At 35.4% G+C, this 11,722-nt stretch overlaps 2 protein-coding genes across 3 annotated transcripts; one reads left to right on the forward strand and one right to left on the reverse strand.

Annotated features, from left to right (window-relative positions):
* Positions 1-869: 869 nt before the first annotated feature.
* Positions 870-3,376, forward strand: LOC106319332. The gene is made up of 8 exons (XM_013757620.1): positions 870-1,254; positions 1,405-1,544; positions 1,612-1,711; positions 1,781-1,879; positions 2,030-2,377; positions 2,477-2,569; positions 2,647-2,853; positions 2,944-3,376. Exons 1-8 carry the CDS (start codon positions 937-939, stop codon positions 3,208-3,210), a joined length of 1,572 nt encoding a protein of 523 aa, XP_013613074.1. The 5' UTR covers positions 870-936; the 3' UTR covers positions 3,211-3,376.
* Positions 3,377-3,467: 91 nt separating this feature from the next.
* On the reverse strand, positions 3,468-5,450 carry LOC106319333 (U6 snRNA phosphodiesterase). 2 transcript variants are annotated; one of them, XM_013757621.1, is made up of 6 exons: positions 5,203-5,449; positions 5,016-5,108; positions 4,380-4,626; positions 4,201-4,297; positions 4,043-4,108; positions 3,468-3,916 (listed from the first exon to the last, which is right to left on the reverse strand). In XM_013757621.1, exons 1-6 carry the CDS (start codon positions 5,372-5,374, stop codon positions 3,719-3,721), a joined length of 873 nt encoding a protein of 290 aa, XP_013613075.1. In that variant the 5' UTR covers positions 5,375-5,449; the 3' UTR covers positions 3,468-3,718. The 2 variants fall into 2 exon arrangements, with proteins under 2 accessions (XP_013613075.1, XP_013613076.1); XM_013757622.1 differs by having other exon boundaries at positions 3,859-3,916; positions 4,043-4,103; positions 4,197-4,297; positions 5,203-5,450.
* Positions 5,451-11,722: the final 6,272 nt, after the last annotated feature.

The raw sequence follows: 11,722 nt of genomic DNA on the forward strand, positions 1-11,722 counted from the left end.
CTTTAAAATAAGATTTAAAATATTTTAAACTAGATTTAGACAACAATGATATACAAAAGAAACTTAACAAATTTTTTAAAAAAATTACATGAAGACATAACTATTACAAAAATTTAAATATTACAACAACACTAATAGTCAAGTAAGTTTTATCTGTAACCTTCAAAATTTTCAAATACTGTCCAAATTTTTTTGTGTAAACGAAGATGGTTGTTATTGTTGTTTTTGATGTCTTTTTCGTACAATTATTAATTGTTCATATCGAATATATTTACGAGTATTAACATCATCAAAAATAAATTAGTCTTTTAGCAATATTTTATGTTTTTCTTTTACTTTCTTGTTCCGATCTTATGTATTTATAAGTATCAAGATCATCCGATTTCAACAATTTTTAACTCGTAATCTACAAAGTAAAAATGAGGAGAACCATTTTACTTCGAAATGCACTAATAGATCATATATGCATTTCGAAAATCATTTTATGGAATAATATGATATTTTGTTTGAAGTTTAATATTAATTAAGTTATTTTTATTAAATTTTTATAGAGTATTTTATTAATTAATATTGTTGCATATGTTTATATATATATGCTAGTTATTTACAAAAGTTTTATGAATTCAAATTAGTTATGACAAATATAAAATTCATATTATAAAATACAAATAGTTTTGAAGTTGAATTTGAAGTTTTGTTTTTGGAGAAGAACAACTTTAAACTTCAGAAACTTCGAATAGAGTTTCTTTTTTTAAATGGTGTTACAGAGGGGTTTTGTGCAAAATAATTTTCATTTGTAAAAAGATAATAAATAAAATAAATGATGACGTGTCAAGGCATTATCCTGATCGCTTCGCATCTTCGTCACTACTCCCAACGTTGATTCATTTCTTTCTGCTTTGAATTTGAAAAGATTAATCCGATTAAATTTCAAAGATGCCTTCGTCCTTCTCCAAGCCGTCTTTGGATTCTCCTTTCTCCCTGGACGGCGCCGAGGCTGAGCACCGGCTCCGTGAGGCGGAGGAGAGGCTACGCGAGGCCATGGCGGAGCTTCAGCGTAGACAGCGTTCGGCGGCGCGTGGATCTCATGGCGATATCTGCGATCACGTAGACGTCTCCTGCGTGGCCAATGCCATCGGCAATCTGTGCCAGAGCTTCCTCCTCTCGTACGGCGTCAGAGTAGGGATCGGAATCCTTCTCCGCGCCTTCAAGCTCGCCAGAGGGCAGTCTTACTCGTCCCTGCTCGATCTCAAGGTGAGCAAGAATCTCGATTTGATGCACTCACTTGTGAGATGTTTGATTTTCTTAAAAACAAGAAGCTGTAATCTTCATATGCCTGTCAAAGAATCTGTGTGTTCCCTAGCTCATATGAGATTCACTCACGCATGAACAATGGTTTTGCAGCAACTTGTGTCAGAGAAAGATTTGATTGTTAGGGAAGAAGCATGTCGTATTGGTTTACTCTTTGGTGGCTTTACCGGCTCCTATCACGCACTCAGATGCTGTTTGAGGAAGTGGAGAAAGAAGGAGACGCCATTGAATTCGTAAGTTTATGTTTGTATGTATCTCCGTTTCTTGTATGCTTCTGCTGTTTGATTAAGGGTGGAGCAGAGTTTTAGCAGGTTCAATTGCGGGTTTGTCGGTTCTCGCGTTAGATGATTCCAACCAGCGGCGCACACTTGCTCTCTACCTCTTGGCTAGATTAGGCCAGGTATATCATAGAATCATTATCACTACTCAGGTGTATCTTTGAGAGTCTGATCTTTTATGTTCTGAACAGGCGGCTTACAATTCCGCAAAGTCAAAGAACAAATTCCATCTTTGGGGAAGCCATTGGAGACATGGAGATTCTTTACTTTTTTCTCTTGCTTGTTCCCAGGTATTTGAGGTTCCTCCTCCTTTTTTTTTTTTTTTTTGCTTGTCCTAGTAGTCTGAAGTAGTTGGTGATATCTAGTCGAGAAGATAAGCTTTACTTATCATATTTATTATCTTCATTCTGATTGAGTTGTGCTAATTCTGTTGGGTGCAGGTTATGTATGCGTTTATAATGCGTCCTGAAACCTTGCCGAAGTCATATAGAGAGTTTATTCAGAAGACAGGTCCAGTTGCAAGGCCTGTCTACCAGGCTGTAAGAGAATGCTGCAGAGGTGGTCCAATCGATGTAGCCTCCTTATCAGCCTACATTTCTAGTAAAAACGAAGCCAGTCATGTGAGGGTCCAAGAGTTTGCTTCCATCATCCCTTGTTCAGCTATTCATCCACACACTAATTCGTGTCTGGCCCAAAATGCTAATGCAATGTCAGCTACATTCAAGAAAACGTTTCCATTATACTTCTCCCTGACATTTGTCCCATATGTCGTCCTACACCTGCAAAAGGTAACGAGTCTTTTAGAATCCTATTGGTTTAGGCTCTACTCAGAGATAAATGTCTGTTTTTCTTTCTTTCTGATGCCATCCATCCTACTACACTTTCAGTTCATGGCTTCTCCTTACCGGACATCTTGGAATGCAATCAGAGATTCAGTTCGATCCACTTCCTTCTTGTCTGCTTTTGTTGGGATATTTCAGGTAGCAGGTGTTGACATTTTGATCTTCTCCTTTCATTTCACACAGTTAGTTTCCTAAATCCTTCCATTTTGCACTAGGCCTTCATATGTGCCCATAGAAAAGTTGCATCCAAGGACCACAAGCTCGTTTACTGGTTTGCGGGTGGTGTAGCTGCTCTTTCGGTTATGCTAGAGAAAAAACCAAGACGCTCTGAGCTTGCTCTATATGTTCTTCCCCGAGCTGGAGATTCTCTGTGGGAGATACTTGTTAACCGCCACATTCTTCCCAATATTAAAAACGCCGAGGTATAATTCAACAAATATTCTTGTTTCAAACTTTCTTTCCCTTTTCACAATAGAACTGTATGTGTTTATATACACAATCAATGAAATCAGGTTGCTGTATTCTGTGGATGTATGGGAGGAATCATGTATTACCTAGAACATGAACCTGATACATTGGCTCCGTTTCTGAGAGGACTCATCCGTCGGTTTCTTGCTAGTCAAATAAGCAATCCAAGTAGCAAAATCAGTCAGAGTTCTTCCTATATGTATCTCCAGACCCTAGATGCGTTGGAGAAACCAAAAGCGCCCGAGAACCGAGAAAGTGAAACTCAAAAAGCTGAAGAAAAGTATAACCTGGAGGCAATTCCTGGTCTTTAGTAACAAAGTTAGCTCTGATGGTTTCAACAGTTGTATTAGCATATCATGGATCATTGTTTTGATGAAACTCCCCTAGAAGAAAAGGGTCCATACACAGAAAAAAAAACCTTTGAGAGGTTAAAGTGATTTTATAGGATTTTAGGAGTTTTTAAGTGTCTGATTTCATTTAACTATCTTCCCAAAATAACCAAAAAAAACTCTCTTTTTCACTGCAATGGGAAGATGCAGAACGGACGGAGACGTTTATGGAATCGTACATTAACAAGCTTGTGTTAAAACAGATACGTAAATAGTCTCAGAGATGCATGTTCTCCCTTATGGATGGACCAGCATAATCTATTATGTTCAACATCATGTTAGATATCTATCTTTTCCGAAGCACAAAGACTGTTCATTATCTCTCTTTTCCTAAGCACAGGGACTATTGGACCACCCAAATAAAAATAGTAAACTCATGCTTCTATGCCGTTACAAATGCATACCTGATAGGTATTGTGATACAGAGATATTATTCATCTGGGAGTTTACATATTTTGTGTGTTTTGTTTCCTATCTTACACTCGATTCCAGAAAACTTAGAGGTGAATATACGATTCTGCACGCAACCACCAGCTCTAAGCTTCTTCAGTTCCCCGTCAACAGCTCCCTTTAAGGAAGTTCTAATATCACCCAACGCCCAGACCAAGGAGATATGTGGTCGCGGATCCTATATGACAAAGTGAAGCAGAACCGATGGATGGGTTAAGTGTTGGTGACTATGAATTCATTTTAATAGTAAAAATGCAATCAAGCTAACTAGCTGTAAAGTAGTATATAGAAAAAGGAAATGGACCTTGTAGAACTCTGGAAGATTGTGAAGCTTGTAAACTTCATTAACAGCATCAATTTGCTTGCTTATCTAAAAGCAGAGATATGAGGGTTAGTACAATGCCTAACACGATATATACAAAAAGCTAACACATTCAAGGTAACTCTTGTTGTACAGCATACCTCGGATAGTCCAGAAGTGGTGATTTCCAGAGAGAGGAAAGAACGAGTAGAGTCGTCATTCACAAAGACTTGCCACTTATTAAAATCAATCCAATATCTATCGAAAACAGAAGAGGAAAAGAAATCATAAATCCAAGCATCGAATACAATCAAACTGGTTCACAAGGAACGATGTTTACCTCTTGTGTAACTGAAGTTTTTGCCTAAGCATAGAAACCAGAGAGTTAATCTGATGAACACGAAGAGGAACGCTTCTTCCCAAGCTTATGTGGAACTCTCTCCCCAAAGCATGGTCAAGCTTCTGGTCATCGTTGCAAAGAATGCTGAGTGGAATATCAGCTTCGACCAAATGAAGATGGGGAACAAGTGATGCAACCCTCTTTAAAACACAGGCAATCTCCTTCTTCGCCAATAGTGGTATAAAAACTAAAATAAGTAGCATGAGTAAAGGAAGAAAGAAAAGTGATACACTTCATACTGATAGCAAGAGGCATTAATAGAATTTTCATGGAAGATCATTGTCACTGCAGTAGGCTACATAATCTGATATAGTTCTATTTTCTTATAGAGTGGCATTTACAAAAAAAAAAAAACATTGCTTTTATCTGATTGTACAAGCACCTAATTGAGATTGATGCACAGTAAGAAGGCATACAAAAACTGAGGCTATGTTCCTAGGGTTGAGTTTAAGACCATCATGTTCATTAGCTTTCTACCAACAACAACTTGATTGGATGTAAAAGCATCTTACACTAAACAAGCACTCACTTGAGAATTCAAGAAACCTTGTCAAATTTCTGAAAAGGAGTGATTACCAGGGATGTAAACATGCAAGGCGTAGTTTCCATCGACATGAGGAAAGTTCCTTACTCTAGTCACAGTCTTCGTTGAGTAGACATCCAAAGAACCTGAGATTTTTTTTCAAAACGTGATGAGAGTGATACGTATGAATTAGATTCATGAGCAGTCAGAGTTGACACAATCTGCGAGCATCATCATCACCTGTGGATCCAATGGATTCGACAAGCGAAAGCGGCGGAGGAGGCAGAGAAATCGACTCCTTCCCGTGTTTTCCAGAGGTTGATACCTCGCCGTGATTTTCAGCAGCCGGAGAGAGATCATCAGTATCCGAGTCCGATGAAGAGTCACCGTAAGAAGCTCTCAATGCGTCCATCGCCGCCGGTCAATCAAAAGAAAAATAACAAAGACGAGCCAAAAATCAAATATTTCAATCCCATTCCAAATTGAACCAATTCTTATTAAATCGAACCGAACTTAAACCCAACACATCCGGGAACAAATCTAATGGGCTGAAAATGGGCCTCCACAGTGACCAAGAGGAACCCTAACTATGATCACTATATATTTACACAACAATCGCCCTTCATTCTATAATCAGCCTTAGTTGCGTCTATATTATCTAGGGTTGTTCTCTGATCGCCAAGATTTCTCTGTTTTTAATTGATTCGTTTATTTTATATTTTTTTTTGATTAATCTGGAGATATAGAAAGGCAGTGATGACTCGGAATTATCAAGCTCAACAGACCGGAATGAGTCGTTTCTTCTTTTAATTGGAGATTCGTTTCTGTGTCGATAATCCCGCTGAACTGAGCCTTCTCTTCTTTTTTTCCATCTCTTGTTTGAATTTGTGTTTTACCGTCACTTGTTTTTACTCTATAAAGTGGTTTTGATTTTGAAATTGTTTTGGGGTTTGGAGATGGCAATGAGGATATAACGCTCCCTCTTCTGATTTCAGCTGAAGAAATTTGCTGGCAGAATCGAACCTAATATCACTAGCCATCACTGAGTCATCTCCTTATTCCCTAAGTCTCTTATTTGACAAGCTTGTTTTATTGAATGCATAAAGACGGTGATAATGATGAAGCAAATAATCTAATCCAACACTTGATCTGATTTATGCTATGTGCATCTGATGCTACAACAGTTTAGCTTCTGAATCCCCTCTAAAACTGTTTCATCTTTGTATATTTCAACTGTGCAAGATTGTTTACTAGATTTCTTTGCTATTAATTTTCGACATGAGTAGATAAATCACTGGTAGAATTTACTTCATTTTCTAATACACAATAAGCTTCAATTACATCTCTTTTCAATATCATCATCAAATGCTCTCCAGTGGTCAGAACTAGATTATGAGTATGCTATTTCTATTCATTCTGATTATCTATGTACAATTCATCAAATACATTAAACAATCCATAATCTTACACTCTCATACTAGTATCCAAGTTTCGGAACAAACTTTTTAATATAATGACTTTACATTTAAAAGAAAAGTTAGAGGATCAATTTTTACAACTTTGATTCGTAGGATGAAACCGTATATCAAAGTTATAACTAAAATATCTTTAGTTTCACAAATAATTTCCAGAGAAGGTTCAAAAAGAATTAAGAAATAAACTTATTAGCAGTTGATAAATATTCATGCTCATTGATTTTTGAAAAAGACGCTTAACTGCATAATTTGAAAAAAAAAACTTTTTTATGCAGAGTTTAGCTGAATTTCTCAAATCGTTGCTTATGAGCTTATTTAGAATCATTAAAGATAATCAGTTTGTACACTTTATAAATTTGGTAAAGTATAGTAAATTTGGTATGTTGCATCATATAAATTGTGAGGCAAATCACCATTCAAGAATATAACTTCACACGTAGAACTAATTTATGAACATGCACATGAGCAAGCAATACATGAATGGCTGCAATCTTAGTAATAAGAGCATACATATTGACGTAGGCATAGACGTACCGTCCAAAAATTGAGCCTTAACATTGGAGGTTGATGATTTGTAACTGATGGACGATGTTCTAAGATTTTAGGATAATGCAGAATCAAGGTTTTTTGTTTTGTAACTCTCTCATCTTTATCTATAAATGGAGTGAAGTGAATTAAGATTGGACTAGATTTGTTGGTTTTGTAACTGTCTCTTGTTTTGTCAAAAGAAGAGATGGAACTCTTTTTTGCAACTTTCATCAATCAACTAAGCTTTGAAACTGGACTAGTTAGCTTAACTGGTAACGCCTCAGACATTTGTTTGAGAGATCACGAATTCGAGTTTCGGGTGGGAGGAGTGTCCAGGACCGTGACAGGTACAGACAAAGGCTGGTTTCGGGCTTAGGGGGAGATTAAGGCCAAAGGCCCGAACCCATCCTGGTTAAACAAAAAAAAAAAAAAAAACTAAGCTTTGAAACCAGCAAATATGACTAATTTGTTTGCTTAAAAAGACATGAAAAAACTTGCGTATATTTTACTATATGTTAGTAACAGTCTCCAAACAGTTTCTTCATGTGCACTTTTACATAATATCATAGATGCCCTCGAGAAAAAATTCTCGATGACATAGATAAAACACTTTCTAAGAATAAAAGCTGATTTTACAATGCTTCAAGACTATTTTAAGTCTATTGATGTGTACATGTAGAAAGGACATTCGTGGCTGAATGTAAATGGACTGCTTCTCCGGTGGATTTAAATCAAAGCTTTCAGCTGATTTTGGTGATCTTGTTCGAGACCCAATGGTCCAGTCCAACCCAAACATATGTATTGGGCTAGAAATTGACTTGCAAGACCCATCTGAAGCAAACTGATTTCTCTCTTAAAAGAAAACATCAGCACTTTCGCATGGTCTACTAAGACATGATTAGGATCGATCCTGACATAACAACTCATAACCTAAACTTTGATCCCACGTACAAGCCGATTACACAACAACGTCGAAAATTAGGCTCAGAGCACGCAAAAACAATAAACAATGAAATATATCGACTATTAAAGGTTGGCTCCATTTATTCGTAAACATAAAAACGGGAAGCGGAGAACCTGCATCGTTTTATAGACCTCAACAAAACTTATTTGAAAGACAGTTTCTGCTCCTTCATATTGACCAGCTTGTAGAACCTACAGCAGATCATCAATTGCTTTCTTTCTTGGATGCATTTTCGGGGTAGAATCAGATGAAATGAACCCCAAAAATCAGGAGAACACGACAACCAGCACTGACCAAGGCACTTGCTGGTACAAAAGTAATGCCCTTCAATCTCAAAACCCTGACGCCACTTTACCAACGGTTGGTGAATAAGATATTCGTCAATCAGCTAGGTAAAACCATGGAAGTATATATCGATAACATGTTAGTGAATTCCGAAAGGATGAGCGACCACGTCAATCAACTGCTTGAATGCTTCATATTCCTCAACAAATACGCAATGAGCTAAATTTGGAAAATGCACTTTTAGAGTTCCTTGCAGTAAATTTCTTGAAAACTTAGTAACATAACGAGGCATCAAAAATAAACCTAAGAAGATTAGTTATTTCTTCAGCATACCCTCTCTAGAAAGACAATATAAATGAAGCAGCTAACCAGGAGAATAACACCCCTGAACATGTTCATCTGTTGATCCACGACAAATATCTTACCTTTTACAATTCCTCAAAGAAAATAAAGGTTTCCTATAGGACGAAAAAGTGTGAGGAATCATTCACTCAACTAAAAGCATACCTCAGGGAGTCCCTCATACAGGTCAAGCCAAAAGAGGGAGAGCCACTCTACCTCTATATAAATGTCTTGTTGCGTCCTTGCTAGTCTCCCACCTATTAAAGAGGAACACATGTCGATTTATAGACTGAGGGGATTGACACATAAGTTGGTCCACTAAAGGTCCATTTGAGATGAACTAACTTGACAACCTTTATATGGTCTATCTATTAATCCCAACTATTTTGTTCAAAGGGCTACCTCACAACTCGAGGTAGCGAGCTTGGATCAAGTGGACAAATATCAAGACCAATTCACCTCACGGTTCTTCTACAACATATAGCTCCAAAACATTTATGGCTATTAACCACAAATAGCGCTAATCATATTCGTAGTTATTTTAGCCACAAACCCACCTTTAATTCGTGGGTAATATGTGACTATTTCAAAAAATAAAAATATATTAAAAATGTATATATTGAACTTAGTTTTCAAGATTATAAAAATTGATTTACATTAATTTATCAATAGAAATTTTTTTTATACACTAAAATCGGTTTACAAAATAAATATTGTTCATAAAGCTAAACCAAAAAAAAAAATTAAATAAAAATCATTATTTGCTCGACGCACTATTGCCCGTCAGTTCATAAAGCTAAACCAAACTCTTTGTCTGCTCGACGCACTATTGCATCTTCTTCTGCCACTACGCCCCGATTTCATACATGTCTCTCTCGGTAAGCCGTCTTGTTCTTTTTCTTTCTTTATACTATTTTCGCTTCTTACATTTACACATACATACCAATTACTGTTAAACTAAGTGATAATCCGCGCAATGGACGGAGCAAAATATTTTAATATTTTCTTAAATATATATATATATATATATATATATATATTTTAATATAATAACAAAACATATGTAAAATATATTTGGATGATTTGATCAAATTGAAATTGGAAAAGTATTTATTTTTTTCAATTCAAATATAATACATATTTCTTATTTTGAAATCAAATTATTTCTATATTTTAATATTTTATATAGTTTAATTTAAACATTAAATATATATATATATATATATATATATTATATATTAATATAAAGATTTATTAAATGAAATTTTATAATCATATTATTTTATGATTATTTGTATCTTGTTATAACTAAAATATAAGCCATTGACCAAAATAAATTCAATGTGAAACTTTTTTTTTAATTTATATTCGTTTAAAAAAAAATTAAATTTAAATCATTTGATAGTTTAACTATTTTCATAATATAAATTAAATAAAAAGAAGAGGATACACAAATTTTTATCAACTTTGTTTTATTCAAAATCATTAATTGTCATATATATTTTAGTCATAGTAAGTAATTTCGTAGCTTTTATTTAAGAAAATTAAAAATATATTTTATTTTATAGATTACTAATTAATTTAATGGTTAATTTAATAAAAAATATAATATATATTTAAATGAACCAATCTATTTTCTAAGGATTTCAAGAGTCATTCTAGTGATGACACATAACAACATTCTAATGTTGTAATGCTTATCTTTTAATATTTAAATGATAAATCAGAAGAAAAGATTCAATAAAAAATAATTACAAAAATATAGAATTTGGCAGAAGAGAGTGAGACTTCTCGTGCTGAAAAAGATCATTTCATTTCATTGACTTACGGTACAGAAAAAATGCACTGCTGCTAGCTCGCCTTGTCCATGGGGAACTTACCCTGTTAAAAATCCTATCTTGCTTGACTTCGCTAAAAATCTTGTTGAAGAGATACATTAGACGAACAACCTTTTTCTTATGTCCCAACTTTTTGTGGGGGATAATAATGAATTTATATTTCCATAATTTATTTTATGGTTAATTGTGATTTCATTTCCTTTGAATAACCAAAAAATAGAATTTGAGTACTTTACCTACAAAAATCTGTAGAATAAGTCTGTTTTGTAGCTATTTGTGGTAAAAAAAAAAGCAGTCACAATTTTTTTGCGTGGCCAATTTATGGCATCTCCAACCCTACTCTATTTTTGACTCCAAACTTCATTTTGGAATAAAATCTTCTCCAACCCCACTCTATATTCAACTCCAAAATTGAGTAACGGCTAGGGTTACACTATTTATGGAGTAATCTTGCCCATTACTCCATTCTGGAGTTGAAATTTTTTTATTTATGAAATAGTTTTTTTAATCTTGAATATTTTTATTTTACACTTAAATAATATTTAAAATAATAAAATAACATGAAAATAAATATAATACTCCACAAAATATTATTTAATAGTTTTACATAAAAGATGCATAAACTAATAAAAATCAAAACTAAACATAAATAATTTATAACATAATGTAATATAATATAATACAAATAAGTGATTTAATAATTCTGTAAACTGTTTTTGGAATCAGTGAAGTATCGTTCAAACTGAATAGATGCGTTTGTTTATCTTGTGGGTCAACATTTCGATTGATAACATTTGTACTTGTTAAGTGATATCTTGCATATTTACATTGTCTTATCTATTTATTCATGTGCATTTTCATCATATAGATTAGGGTTTAGCCATGTCTAGGTTGCATTTTGCATACATATGTCTCTATTAGGTATTGGAGTACCACATGGAGTTCCTGGAGACATTTGGGCGCATTTGTAGCTCAAAAACAGTGTTTAAAGCGATCAACGGACGAGCAGCGCACCAAAGCGACCTCACCGGAGCGACGCCATGAAGTCGCTGTGACACACATCCCGGAGCGATCCAGCCAGGGCGACATGGAGAGGTCGCTCGCGTTTCTATCGTGAGACACCCCTCTCAGACCGACTTGCCAGAGCGACGCTCCGAGGTCGCTCGCGTTTCCATGGTGAGACGACACAAAACGAAGCCCGGAGCGACCTCTCAGAGTGACCCACTGAGGTCGCTCCCGAAGTCCGGAGCGACTTGTTGGAGCGACACACCAAGGTCGCTCGCGTCCTCTCGTCCGGAGACACCAAAATCGAGCATCCTGGAGCGACC

This window comes from Brassica oleracea, chromosome C9, assembly GCF_000695525.1.
Source record: "Brassica oleracea var. oleracea cultivar TO1000 chromosome C9, BOL, whole genome shotgun sequence".
NCBI classification, from domain to species: Eukaryota; Viridiplantae; Streptophyta; class Magnoliopsida; order Brassicales; family Brassicaceae; genus Brassica; species Brassica oleracea.